The sequence below is a fragment of the Hydra vulgaris genome, chromosome 07, assembly GCF_038396675.1.
Source record: "Hydra vulgaris chromosome 07, alternate assembly HydraT2T_AEP".
Lineage (NCBI taxonomy): Eukaryota > Metazoa > Cnidaria > Hydrozoa > Anthoathecata > Hydridae > Hydra > Hydra vulgaris.
In genome coordinates this window covers 4,377,501-4,391,876 of record NC_088926.1, presented here as the reverse complement: position 1 = coordinate 4,391,876, position 14,376 = coordinate 4,377,501, and the positions used below count along the sequence as shown (strand labels likewise).

Here is a 14,376-nt window from a genome sequence, read left to right as displayed (position 1 = left end):
AACACACTCAAAATAGCATTAAAAGTACATTTTTGATTTTCAATACATTTAAAACTTTTATTGTTTGGTCACATTGCCTGCACTAACTTGACCTGTTATAAGATTAAGTTGGTCCAAAGGTAGAAGATGGTAGTTGGCCTATAGGTGTATGATGGTAAATTGGTCTATTGGTAGAAGATAGTAAGTTGGTTCATAGGTATAAAATGGTAAAATCATAGTTTTTGATTAACTTATTTTTTTAGCATTATTTTTAAATTTTTTTAGATTTAAATAGACAAATATAAAAATTTAAGTTTGTTACAATATATTTTATAGTATAAAACTCTGAACTTACATACTGTGGTCAAACAACAATGAGCATAAACTTACATACTGTAATATGTAAGTTTATGCTCACTGATGTTTGACAATACTCATACTGTAAATTTTAAACAGTTTGTTCAACAAACTGTTTAAAATTTACTATGATTCATCAACAGCACCGTTAAAAGAAATTTCAAATGACCCGATAAATATGATATTTTTAGTTAAAAGAAATTTCATTGACCCGATAAATATGATATTTTTTTGAAAAAAGGTTTGAAGTACTACCAACTTTCATCTAGATTCCTAGCTCGTTAAAGTGTTTATAATTTGAATAAACTTGACTGGTCTAACCTGTCCCTGTCTACAAACTTATTTATTTTACCCTTATATTGTTATATTTATTTTTGTTGCACTTATGTTGTTATCGACATTTATCAAGCATGCTGCTACAAAAGTTTTTATTTTAATAAAGTAAACAAATAAACCGATGTTTGATCCCCTCTCCTCAAACACACACGAACATTTGTTATCTCCTCGCACCTTCCTCGACTCTATTACTACATGTTAATTTATTCATTATTTTAGAGCTAACAAAATTAAAAACTTTTTATTTTCTTTGAACATGTGTAAAAAATATCAGTACATTATTATAACTACATTATATTACTCTGATTTATTATAACTACAATATATTACACAACTTAATGGGATCTCAAAAGCAAAAAACGGAACAGTGGTCTAGTTTTTTATGTATGTAGAGCCACGCTAAATGTGATTGTGGTCACGCTTGACATGGCTCATGGCTTAAGTAAAAAACATTTTATTGTTTTAAATTAATAAAATTTTGTTAGAAATATTTGAAAATCTTATATTTTAAAACATTAAATTTATTTCGGATATTCAAATATATAATTGTCGGCAAAATGATTTTTGTTTATATACTCAGTTGTTATCGGAAATCCCCAGCTGCCGATTAAATCACGTAAAATGCTAAAAGCGGTACTATAGTTGCTTCCTATCTCGTTTAGATTAAACTTTTTGGAGAGAGCTTTTTTTAGAACCTCTTGTACTACTTCACAACCTGTATTTTTTGCTTTGCTTACTATTTCAATTAGTCTTTTTTTTAAGCTTTCTTCTCTTAAGGTGAGTGCAGAACAATTTTTTTTTCTTTCAGCTTGGACTTGTTCAAGCTCTAACTTCACTTGACAATATGTTTCATGCAAACTTTTCCGTTTCTCAGAAACTATAGCCGTAATGTCGTTTGCTATAACCATCAAGCTCTGTGTTGAGAAACGCTCTTTAATCGCATTTTTTAAATTTACCAACTCAATTTCCTTGTTATTACTGGTATTATCTTCAAATGAGTCATCTTCTATAGTTATTACTTCTTTAGTTTTATCCTTAACTAAAAAAGGATGAATGCGATATTGGATCGAAGGTTTTGGTAATGAAGTTGCTAGGTGATTATCCGCTTCTTTTTGATTAGAATGAGATATTGCAGTTTTAATTTGCGATGACGCGTTGTTAAGCAATAGATGCAGCGCTCCAGAAGTAGGCATTTGACTTAAGTTATCGCGATGTCCATAACTTGCTGACAATGGTTGGTTGTTAGATTTATAACTAGTTGAAGAAACTGTTTCTATTTGTGAGTTTGAAGCTACACTTCGTTTAACGAAGTTTTCTGCAATATAGTGTAATGTATTTTTACCATTTTGATTTGATGCTTGCAAGTTTCTTGTCAGTAAAGTTTCTAAGTTAATTGTTCGATCTGAAAACCGCGTTAAGTCGTTCCGTGTTGTATCGTTAAATAAATTGTTATTTTGCAATGTCAAATTAACATCAACTGGATACCTGTTTTGTACGCTGGAAACCCCAACCCCATTTTGTACGTTGAGACCCATAAAGGAATCAATATTCCCAACTGTTTTAGATTGTGTGAAATTATTTAGCAAATTATTGTTTATTGGGTTGAAAAGTCTATTACTTGAATTTGATCTCATTGGTATGCTATGACCGGAAACTACACTTGAATTTGATCTCATTGGTATGCTATTATCATGCATGACCGGAGCCATCATGCTATGACCGGAAACTATATTGTTATTACAAGTATCTGATGATGTGACACGATTAGCATCCAACGATATGTTATGATTTACTCCCTGCGATGCATTATTTTTAAACTGTAAAGGTAAACTGTTAACGGGACGTAATGGTTCACAATCTTTACTTATATTAGAGTTTTGAGAACTAAAAAAATCAACGATTTTAGGATAGGAATTAGTTCCTAACCTATTAACATTTAGTTGAAAATTTTGACTTGACGGTAGCCGGCTTTGATCTACATGCCGTGAATTTTGAAGAAACGTTTGACGCTGAAAAAGCAACTGATTACGAGCATTCTCATAATTGTTTTGATTAAACGGATTTCTTGTTTGAGGCATTGAGGGCATTTGAGGCAGATTCATATTTACACGAGGTATATTTTGAAACATAAAAGGACTTTGTTGGTTAAAAAGATTTATGTTTTGAATATTTTGTAATAAGTGTGTGATGTTTGGAGCAGTTATTTGATTTTGAAGATTGTTTGATAAATTAGTTGAATTTAACAGTTGAATATTAGTTGCTGTTTCGTTCATTGTTTGTAACAGTTGCATTTGTAATAATTTTGCTTGTTGTAGTTTCAGTGCTGCTGACATATCAGAAAACTGTGCAGCAGACATATCGGAAAACTGTGCGGCTGAGACATCACTCTGCAAACTTTGGTTAACTCTTAAATCATTCTGCCTATTCAATCTGGGATCACATGAAAACTGTTCTTGACTGAAATTTAAACTTTGTTGATTTGATACAGCAGAAGTATTTGAAAAAACAGTGGAACATAAAGAACTTACAGGAGGAAATAAAACAGAATTCAAAGAAGAAGAAGTGAGTGTATTGGGAAAGATACTAGGACACAAACAACTAACAGGAGGAAAGAGAACAGAATTTAAGGAAGACTGAGAGATATTTGGTAAAGTAGTTGATAATGAATTGACAATAGAATATATGGAAGAATTTAAGGAGCAGGATGTTAAACTATTTGAGTTTGATGATGAAGGATTCAACCTTAAGGAGGACAAAGTAGGAGTATTTAGGTTAATGGAACAAGTTGAAGATGAAGTTATAAAACTAACAGGAGTAAATGTTTCTGAGCTTATGGAAGATGTTACATTATTTGAAATAACAGTCGACAATGAAGAACTAACAGGTGAAAATACAACAGTGTTAAATGATGAACTAGCAAGTGAAATAGTAGTAGAAGTTGAATTATAATCGCATCTATTTTCATCACTAATTTCAATTGAAGTAGTTGGTGGTCTATCGGTGCCGGTTGTGAAGTAATTGGTGGGTGTTAGTGTTGTAGCAACTAATGTTTTAACAACATTTACTTTTACTGGTGATAAACTGTCTGTTATAACAATGCAGCTGCTTTTGATAACTTCTGGAGTTGTAACTTGATCAAGTATACCAATCTGACTTGAGTCATTAAAATTAGATGTTGAATGATCGAGTTGAAGATTCGGCATTTTAGAACGTATTTCTGAAAATTCGACTGTTGAATCTGATATTTCAAACAATTTTTCTACTAAAAGTTTATCAGATTTGTTATTAAAAACTGGATTTTCAGGTTTAAAAAGATTCATTTCATTCTCTTTTTGATCTAAACTATAATAACTGCATGAGTTTAACGGTGATTGCATCATCTTTAGCGGTGATTGCACTTCAACTTTAATCATTGGCAGAGTATCAACACTCTCAGAAGTAGAACACTTTGATAGATTTGCCTTACTACAATTATCATGAATAACTTTTGTAACTACAGTTGATGAAGATGAGCAATGAACCGATGAATTCGGATTAAGTTTAAAAGGAAATGATGCAATAGATGATGTATCTTGGACAGAATTTGATCTTCTCACACAATTACGATTGTCATTTACTTTCAAAGATGCTACACTATTTACAGCTTGATCAGTGTTTTCTTCTAAAAGTATAGGACTCTGTAAATCTCTAGTTTTATTAATACCCAAATCCTCAGAATCGCTTTCTTTCCAGGATGTATCTGAATCATTGCCATCCACACTATCTGTTTTTAATTGTGAAGAAATAACAGCCATTGCATTTACACAAGCTTTGCGCTTTAAACGTCTTGATGACTTTGCAATTGGTTCATCGTCACTTTCTTTGGCACTGTTAACTTGTGAACTGTTTCGCTTTAGTTTATGAGGGCTTGAACTTAGTGTTGATGATTCTACCATTTTAGTATTTTTCCACTCTTCTAAAATATCCTGAAACACATTTTCATCACTATGAAAATTTTGTAAAGATGAAAACAAAGCATTTTCAGAATCGATTAAACCAGAGTTACAGTTTTCTGGATATCCAGGGTATGCCATATGAGAATCAAATATAGAGTCATAATCATTCTGAGTAACTTCTTCTTTGATCTCTTGACATTTCTAAAATAAAAAACCCCTACATTTATAATAAATAGAAATAAGCAAAGGAAATTTACACAAGCAAAGCTTTATACCAAATATTATTGAAATTTAAACTTAAACATTTAAAAACTAATTCCTTAAACAACATCTATATGTGATGATCAATCTATGTTTATCTACAGTGGTGGCACAAAGTCATGACCACACGCATATTTTGATCTCTCTAATAGTGTACTTAGGCAATAATAACTAATTTTTATAGCGATTTTTATTCGGAAACCTTACTAAATATCTAGTTACAGATGTGGCGCGTTATTAGCAACCAAATATCATTATTTTTGTTATTATAATTACTGTAATTTTTGTTAATTACTGTTCTGCGTTGATTTGATCAGAAATTGTTGATATCAGTTTGGTAAGTTTAAGATTTTTCTAGCATTGTTTTAGTTGATATTTACTTGAAATAAATGTATTATCACTCGACTGCATATCGTACCGAAACGTTGAGCTAATATTGAGAATAAATTAATTAGATTTAATTATAATTATAATTAGCAGTGCTAATTAGGATTAATTAATCTTAATTAGCTATAATTAACAATTTTTTGAACTTTTTAAGCTTTATTGTGTTTCTAAACATTTGTTGTTGTGAAATGATGAAATCATGTTTTCTTTCATTAAACAAACATTTTATTATTTTTGTATTATAATTTTGCAGAACATTGAGTATGCCATGTATCAGAAGCTATCAACTGAGCAACGACTGAAGATCATTGTTATGATTAAACAAGGCATTTATTAGAGAGATACTGCTGAGCAAATGAAAATTGGACTGTCAACTGTTACCAGAACAGCCTGAAAAGAGAAAGACACCGGTACAGTGGCAGACTTAGAGCGTGTTGGATGACCTCATAAAACTACCGCAAAGCAGGATCGGCTTTTGGTTCAAGCGAGCTTGTCCAATCGTTTCGCCACGGCTTCAGATCTTGCAATCTACATAAGGGAAAAACCATGAAGTTCATCTGGCAGCAAGGACAGTTAGAAAACGCCTGCAGCAAACTGGTTTGAATGGGAGTTTTGGGAGCTGCCAAGAAGCCTTTATTGCGACCTGATAAAATCGCGAAAAGAAGAGCATTCGCGAAGATGCACAAAACCTGGACTGTCGCACAATAGAATAAAGTATTATGGAGTGATGAAAATACCTTTAGTGTTTTCTGTGGAGCTCAAAGAGCTTATGTGAGGAGAAGAGTTGGTGAACGATTTAGTCCTCTGTGTGTAGCTCCCACAGTAAAGCATGGAGGAGGCTCTCTTATGGTATGGGGTTGCATGTCAGGATCAGGTGTAGGTCATTTATATTATTGTACGGGCACGGTAAACCAGGACAAATATTTGGAAATATCAAAAACACAAATAAAACCATCACCAAACAAACTATTTGGTAAAAACAAACCATTTTTCTTTCAACAGGACAATGCTCCTTGCCACAAAGATAAGAAAGTAATGGAATATCTCGAACGTGCTCGTATCAATGCTATTGAATGGCCTCCACAAAGTCCTGACTTGAACCTCATTGAAAACTTGTGGGAGGAGCTTTTCAGAAAGGTACAGAAAACCAAATCCAGCAATCTGGATGATTTGTGGCAACATTTGCAAGCTGCATGGCTAGCAATCCCTATTGACACCATCCAAAAGCTGGTACAGTCTATGCCAAGACGTGTACAAGGCCGTGCTCGATGCGGATGGAGGGCATACAAAATACTAGTCTTTTAGTCAGGATTTCTTATGTTTTATTAGTGACACTTATTACTGGCAATGCAGAGTCATTTTTATTTCAATGTGGTGATGTTTTATTTTATATTGTGGCAAAAATGAATAAAATTCTCTAGTTTTTCAACTGTGGTTATGACTTTGTGCCACCACTGTATAGTTGCACATATTAGAGGGTTCACCCAAAACACAAAACTTTAAACTTTCCATCTTTTTTTATGTTAATTAAACTCCCTGGCCGAGAAGGGCACTACAGTGGAGGAGGCTGCTTTTAATTGTAGCTACAATCCTTTCTTAACTCTCTAACATCAAAACATATACTTTGACAAACAAGGCCACTGTGCAGAAAAACAATTTAATTTTATATCAAATTATGTATCAAACAAAGAAAAAACACTGACTGCACAAAACATTTCGTGCACCAGTATTATGAAATTTTTATATATTAAATTTTAGTTAGGACTGTTGTTTAAAACCTTTTTTTTTTTTTTTTTTTTTTTTTCGAAGCTCAACAAAAAACTTGAAACAGCACTGTTGCATTATAAATGCATGAGTAAATCACAAGGATTATGTGTATATACATCAACTAACAATTTAAAGGTGTGGCAATTATTATCTGCATGATAAATGATTTGTTAAAAAGTAAATAAAGAAGAAAAAAGTTTTTGTGTCATTTTTTAAAAATGCCTTTGTTGTTTCTTCACAATAAAGCTGTAGCAGACACACATAAAAAATATTATATTATATAACTTAAATAAAATGTTGTTTAAAAATTATACCTCACTCACCTCACTTTCTTTGTAATTTTTCCAAAAGTCTTTAATAAGAGATGGACAATCCATTAAAAAATCTTCTGGTTCCCAACTTCGTGACCATTCAACTTGGTAATACCTCATACCATTCTAGAAATTAAAAATTGGAATAAGCAAACTTATAATATACATACATACATATATATATATATATATATATATATATATATATATATATATATATATATATATATATATATATATATATATATATATATATATATATATATACATATATATATATATATATATATATATATATATATATATATATATATATATATATATATATATATATATATATATATATATATATATATATATATATATATATGTTTTATTTGTAGATTTTTTTATTATTTTGTATTTGGACCACTTGAAGGCATTGCTCAAGTGCCGCAAAAGTCATATTTTAGACTTTTGAACCCATTTTTAGTCTATTTTTGGCACGTTATAGCAACTTCTAAAACTCAAAAAAAAAAAAAAAAAATTTCTTTCTAGAGTTTCTTCTTAGTTATAGGGAACTAAATAAAAATGGTAATTTTATTTATTGGAAATATTGTATGCAAACCTACAAAGATTTTTTTCAATTATTGTGCATTACGGTAACTTTTTAGAAATTATTTCATTTTTTTGATAAAATGCACCACATGTATGTTGCATAAAACTTCAAGCAAATTCATAAAAAAAACTTTTTATTAAATTAATACTAAAAAAAAATATTTTGTTATATTTATTCATTGTTTTTTTTTTCTTAGTGGTCTTGCTTTTTCCTCCATTTTGTATGTGTTCAAGAATAAAAGCAAAACCAGTCTTCATTTCTACCATCATTAATGTCAAATTTTAAAAGCTCAAGCCTTTTTTTAATTTTTATTTTTTTTTAAATATTTTTAATTCTCTTTATTATTTTAGGTGCCTAAATACTATATCCTAGATCCTAACGGTCTTATTACAAAGCACTACCGAAAAGCATTTAACAGGAAGTTCACATCTCTTTCCTTACTGATGTCTCTTGCTTCTAACACAAACGCGCTACCACTGTACCATGCCCGCAGTTTTTTCAGAGTAATGGTTAAAAACAGCAAGATGAAAAACAGTATCTTGAAATTATTGGTAGAAATCCTTGCAATTGCAATATTTGACAGCGGGGTAAGAGTTCATCTATTGACAGCCACTTTTACTTAGAGTTATCATAAGGAACAAGAGTCACAAATTATCTGTGACTAATTGAACTAAGCTTGGTGATTTCGACTCTAAATTAGTTTGTAGTAATATGCATTTACAAAAAAAAGTTTCTCTAAGAAAAATTTAGTTTAACTTACTTTAGATTTGCAGAATTTTTTTTTGATTAAGATTTTCAGGTGTTTGGTTTTATGTTAATCTTATATAACATTTTATTTCTATATTTAGAAAAAAATAATTTCCTGTGTCATAAATCAATGATCTTTTGTTAGAAAACATTGAAAACATGTTCAATTTCTTTTGTTAAAAATATATCGTATATTTTTATTGGATATATTTTATTTAAGCCTAAATATAGTAATTACTATATTATTTCTTCAAAACTTGATAAATTTTTTGAATAATGATGAAAAATAAAGGAAAGGCTAGACTAGCTCTTTTCGAAGGAAACCTTTTTAAAAAAAGTGTTTTTTTTTTAAAAATAAACCAACCTTAAAGTTTTTAGATGCTGAGAACTAAAAAATTATTTATATAAGTTAAAAAAGTTCCCCATTCCATTAGATTCCTCATTCCTTTTTAAATTAATATGAAAATTTTCAAACAAATTTGATGTGTTTTGGTACTGAGGAATCCTTACCTTCAAAAACTTCTCTTGAAAAAATGCTCCCACGACAAGCTTTTTTTTTTTATACAAAAGAAATAGGTTGAATAGACAAAAGGAACCTTTCTTCTGTTTGAAATAAAATAAAGTTTACATGAAACCATGTCAGACAGCGAGTTCCACACCCTGATCAAGAATTGAAGAAAATGCTCCAAAAACATGATACTGTTCGACTTCCAAAAAAATTCTTAAGATAACTGCTGATACAGCTGTTGGGGAAGAAACAAGTCATAGGCAGCATGGTTCCATAATTAAGAGTATAATTGCTAAATATGTAGCTTCATAGCAAAAGAAAGGAATTTGTTTTATATCAGTAAATGTTTAGATTTTTAATAAATAATGACACATATAGTTTCACATAATGGGCACACTGAACCATTATCTTATTGTGCTAGCTCTTGCTGAAAAAAAATGTGAAGAGGAGAATTACCTAGTTTTTTTGTTAACTCTTTTTAAGTTTTATCTGATTCATTGCATTATATTCATAAGCATTATTTACACCTAGTTCGGTTATGTATTTCATTAATTTTTTTTTTCTTTCTTTACTCTAAGGGGCGTTCCAAAAAATATACTCTGGATGTATAATTGTTTATGAAGTCCTGGTCGCAAACCCGGCTCTGGCTATATTTTATCAAACCCGGCCCCAGCCAAACATCAACCCCGGTCACTTACTAAGCCCTAGCTGATGAAAATTGCAGGTTAAAACTTTCATTAAATAAAGTTATAAGAAACAAACAAAAAGAAAATTATTATTTATTATTTCAACTTATTATTTATTATTTAATATTATTTCTTTGAATATTTTTAAAATAATAAATATTTCTTTGAATATTTTTTATTTATTATTTCAATTATTATTTATTATTTCAAATTATTATTTATTATTTAATCAAAAAGTTGTACTAGCTCTTAAAAAAAATTCTCTTCAAATTTATAAATAAATATTACTTTTATTAAACATTTTATAACAGTATTATACTTACTAATAAACAAAAATTAATAAAAAAATAAAGTTACCTCATTAAAAAATTTAAAAATATGATAAAAAAAATTAATCAAAAAAACAAACTTTGCAAAAATTTTATGTGTTCATTTTCAACTTTTTGAACCAAATATGAAGTTTCCTTAACACCAAACATAATATTTACTGAGTGTATAAAAAATTTACATTAAATTATTTTTTCATCTATAACTATTCATATTTTAGTCATTTTCCCTGTTCCCAAAACAACAAACACCACTCAAATATCAGTAAAAAATTTTCCTTTGCAGATTTAAATCTTATTTAGTTCTAATTTAATTAAATTATGTTTTGAAATCTAAAAGATTGAGGACTTTTATGTTTGCTCTCATTTAGGTTGATGAGTATTTGCCCAGAAAGTTTCTGAGCAATTTCATTTCTTTTTTCACAATTTTCATCAGCTAGGGCTTAGTAAGTGACCGGGGTTGATATTTGGCTGGGGCCGGGTTTGATAAAATATAGCCAGAGCCGGGTTTGTGACCAGGGCTGCATAAACAATTATATATCCAGAGTTTTTTTTTTCTATTCAAAATGCATGTTATATTTTGTATATATATACATATATAAACATCATTATGATTAACATGATTATCATAATCATCATTACCATCATGATTATCATCATCATCATCATTATTATCATTACCATCACCACTATCATCATCATCATCATCATCATCATCATCATCATCATCATCATCATCATCATCATCATCATCATCATCATCATCATCATCATCATCATCAACATCATCATCATCATCATCATCATCATCATCATCATCATCATCATCATCATCATCATCATCATCATCATCATCATCATCATCATCATCATCATCATCATCATCATCATCATCATCATCATCATCATCCTCAGGTTTTAACCTTCCTCTTCTATGCTGTTTCACTAATATAAACAATCTAGAGCATTTTATTTCCTTAACTAAACTTCATTTATACAATATGTAAGGCACTCTATTCAAGTTTTCTTATGTCTACCACTACCATTTTCTCCTGAAGCTGCTACCTCTCTAGATGCTGATACTTACAGGGTTATTCATTTTTATATGCATGTCTATTCATTTTTATATGCGTTTTTATTCATTCTTATATGCTTGTTTATTCATTCTTATAAGAAGTAGATTCATTTCTTTCAACTAAATGCTTAAGCATATCAATGTGCTCTTTTGTAACATTTTCCCTTGTTTTATGATTTGCACTGCCATTTTCTCCTCCATCCATAGGGTAAATATTTGAGTAATAATAATAATTATAAATAATTAAATTTAAATCTAAATAAATGAATAATTAGATAAATAATAATTTAATCAATCAATAAATCTAATAATAAAATTAAACCAAGACCTAATACTAAATTAAATAAACCATCATCGAATGTAAAAAGTCTTCGTCTTAAGTATTTTTAACCTTGTTTACTAGGAAACAAGAACAATTTGTTTTGAAAAAACTGTGCTTTTTAAAACGCATATAAGAATGAATAAATATGTATATAAGAATGAATAAACACGCATATAAAAATGAATACCCTGTAAATATCAGCATCTAGAGAGGTAACAGCTTCAGGAGAAAAAGGTAGTGGTAGAAGTAAGAAAACGTGAATAGAGAGCCTTACATATTGTTTGAATAAAGTTTAGTTAAGGAAAGAAAATGCCTTTTCCTTAACTAATTTTACATCTAAAGTGACTCTATTTGCTGATGACTTAACTTTATACTCTAGCAGCTGGTTTTTAATCTGATCTCTCTTCAGTAACAGCCTAATACTTGCAGTGGCTTGTGGATTTAAATTCTGAAATAAACTAAATCCACAATTTTTTTCAAACAACAATACTCATTTATTTACAGCAAAAAAATATTGCAATATTGTTGGCATTCCTATATTGATGAATAACAACCCTCTTACTCTCAGACAAAGTCTACAAGCAAATTGAAAATGTAGTTAGACCTGCTTTATCTGCCAAGCTTGATCCACTCTTCCATTGTTGTAAGGTTGCATTTCTTTTTTTTCTTTCTAAAAAAACTATCATGGTCAATGCTCATACGAGCTATCATTTCTATTACGATAAACCAAAACTCATTCTTGCTTGGCTTCTTATTCAACAAGTTGCATCCTTTTATTGTGTCTGTCCCTTCATGCTATAAAAACTTTTCTTAATCCAGTTTTTTTCTTTGCACATCAAAAAAACCTTTAAACTCTTCCCCATCTTCATGTTTTCTACAATCTAAGTCTTTTTATACAATCTAAGTCTTCAGATAACCCTTTCCTAGTATTTTAACCTATCCTCTATTTTAAAGTAACTCATAATTTGATAGTGGTTGCTTGCAATCTTGTTGGAAATAAATTAGAGTTTAAAAATATATAAATATATGCCAGTATTGAATAAATAGTAAATTTTTTCTAGCCCTGGCAATCAACCCCTGCTAAACCTTATAATTTTGCTGGGGTGGGGTTTGCAAACATCTTATTTTAAGCCAGGGTCAGGGCACTTGTCACTTCCTACTTGGGCTAGCACAATATGAAAAAGGTCCAGAAACTATGTGTGTCGTTTGATAGATTCAAAGACTAATTCTGCTCAAATCTGATTTTACTTATTATACCTTTTTGCTTGCTCGGGAGCTCTAATATCCGGGATGAAACCAAAAATTGTTAAGTTCTTTGTTTAGAAAAAATTATGTTTTAGCTGCTTTATTAATAATCAAAATTATTTTTTTCATACTGGAACCCTTGTATACAATAAATACGCATTTCATATTTTTTAAGTTGATACCTAAAATGGAGTAATAGAGGCTAGCTCAGCTTTGAGAATCCAGTAGTTTAGAGGAAAGCCACAAAAGTTGCCACTTCAGTATATATATATATATATATATATATATATATATATATATATATATATATATATATATATATAATATATATATATATTTATATATATATATAATTACTTATAATCTCCCCAAGGGAGATTATAAGTAATTATCTATGGCATATATATATATATATATATATATTATATATATATATATATATATATATATATATAATATATATGCCGTAGATAATTACTTATAATCTCCCTTGGGGAGTTGTGTTGTTTTATAACTTGTGTATATAATTTTAATTACTTATAATCTCCCTCGGGGAGTTGTGTTGTTTTATCACTTTGTGTATGTGTGCTACTTTAGATGTATATATCCCTTAGGTTATTACGATTAATTAATATTAAACTTTTCTATTGTATAGTTTACATGAAAAAAAACCTTAGATATTAATAGATGTTATTATCTCAATTTATCTATCATATATTTCTATAAAAAAAAAAAAATTTAAAGCGTTTTAAAAGTTAAAACGTTAAAGCTATACGTATTTAGAAATACCTTCATCCAGAAGGATTTTATGTAAATCCAAACTCTTCAACATCAAGTAAAGAATGGATTCACTGGTTTAAAACTCTAAAACTTCTTTTTCTCCGCAGAATCTACATTTGATGAAAAGCTAAGAACATTGATAAACATTGTATCGCCAACTGTGTAAGAGTACATCTAGGGATACTATTTGTCACAAATGTCCGTAACAAGGACATTTTTCCAAAGTATGTAAACTGAATAAATCATTAGCTGTTGCTGAACCCAATGATATATCTGCAATGATAAGTCCTGGAGCCCCTGACACACTATTCGAAAGGTTGAAATAAATCAACAGAGTTTTGCAACACTAATAGATATTGGAAGCTCTGTCAATTTTATTAACAAATACATTGTTAATAAGTACCAAATCCCATATATAAAAAATAGTGGTAGTGTATCAATGGAATCATGATCGCTGAAAACAAAAATCATAGGCTACTGCAAGGTTAATATGAATTTCCTAATCAAAAGTATACTGACATCACTTTATTAATACTATCTGATTTATGTGCTGATGTTATTCTTGGTCAAGCTTTTATGAAACAACATAGCAACATAACAATAACTTTTGGAGGAAAACTACCCCCTTTGTTAGTTTGCAGTCTAAAGAAATCTCATATATCTCCAGCAACATTATTAACAAATCTCTCCAAAGACTGTCATCTAATTGCAACATCGATAAAGACTTTTATCTGATTGCAACATTGTCACGCCGAT

The 14,376-nt window shown here is 29.6% G+C and overlaps 1 protein-coding gene across 6 annotated transcripts in view; it reads right to left on the bottom strand.

Moving 5' to 3' along the window:
* Positions 1-1,148: 1,148 nt before the first annotated feature.
* Positions 1,149-14,376, bottom strand: part of LOC100210093 (uncharacterized) — an 18,953-nt gene continuing 5,725 nt past the window's right edge. For 3 of the 6 annotated variants that reach the window (XM_065800837.1, XM_065800840.1, XM_065800836.1), the window contains 2 exons: positions 7,337-7,459; positions 1,149-4,808 (listed from right to left, as the gene is read on the bottom strand). In XM_065800837.1, the coding sequence (XP_065656909.1) occupies positions 1,194-4,808; positions 7,337-7,459 (3,738 nt within the window). In that variant the 3' untranslated portion in view covers positions 1,149-1,193. The remainder of the gene's footprint in view (positions 4,809-7,336; positions 7,460-14,376) is intronic. The other 3 variants (XM_065800839.1, XM_065800841.1, XM_065800838.1) reach the window with 1 other exon arrangement.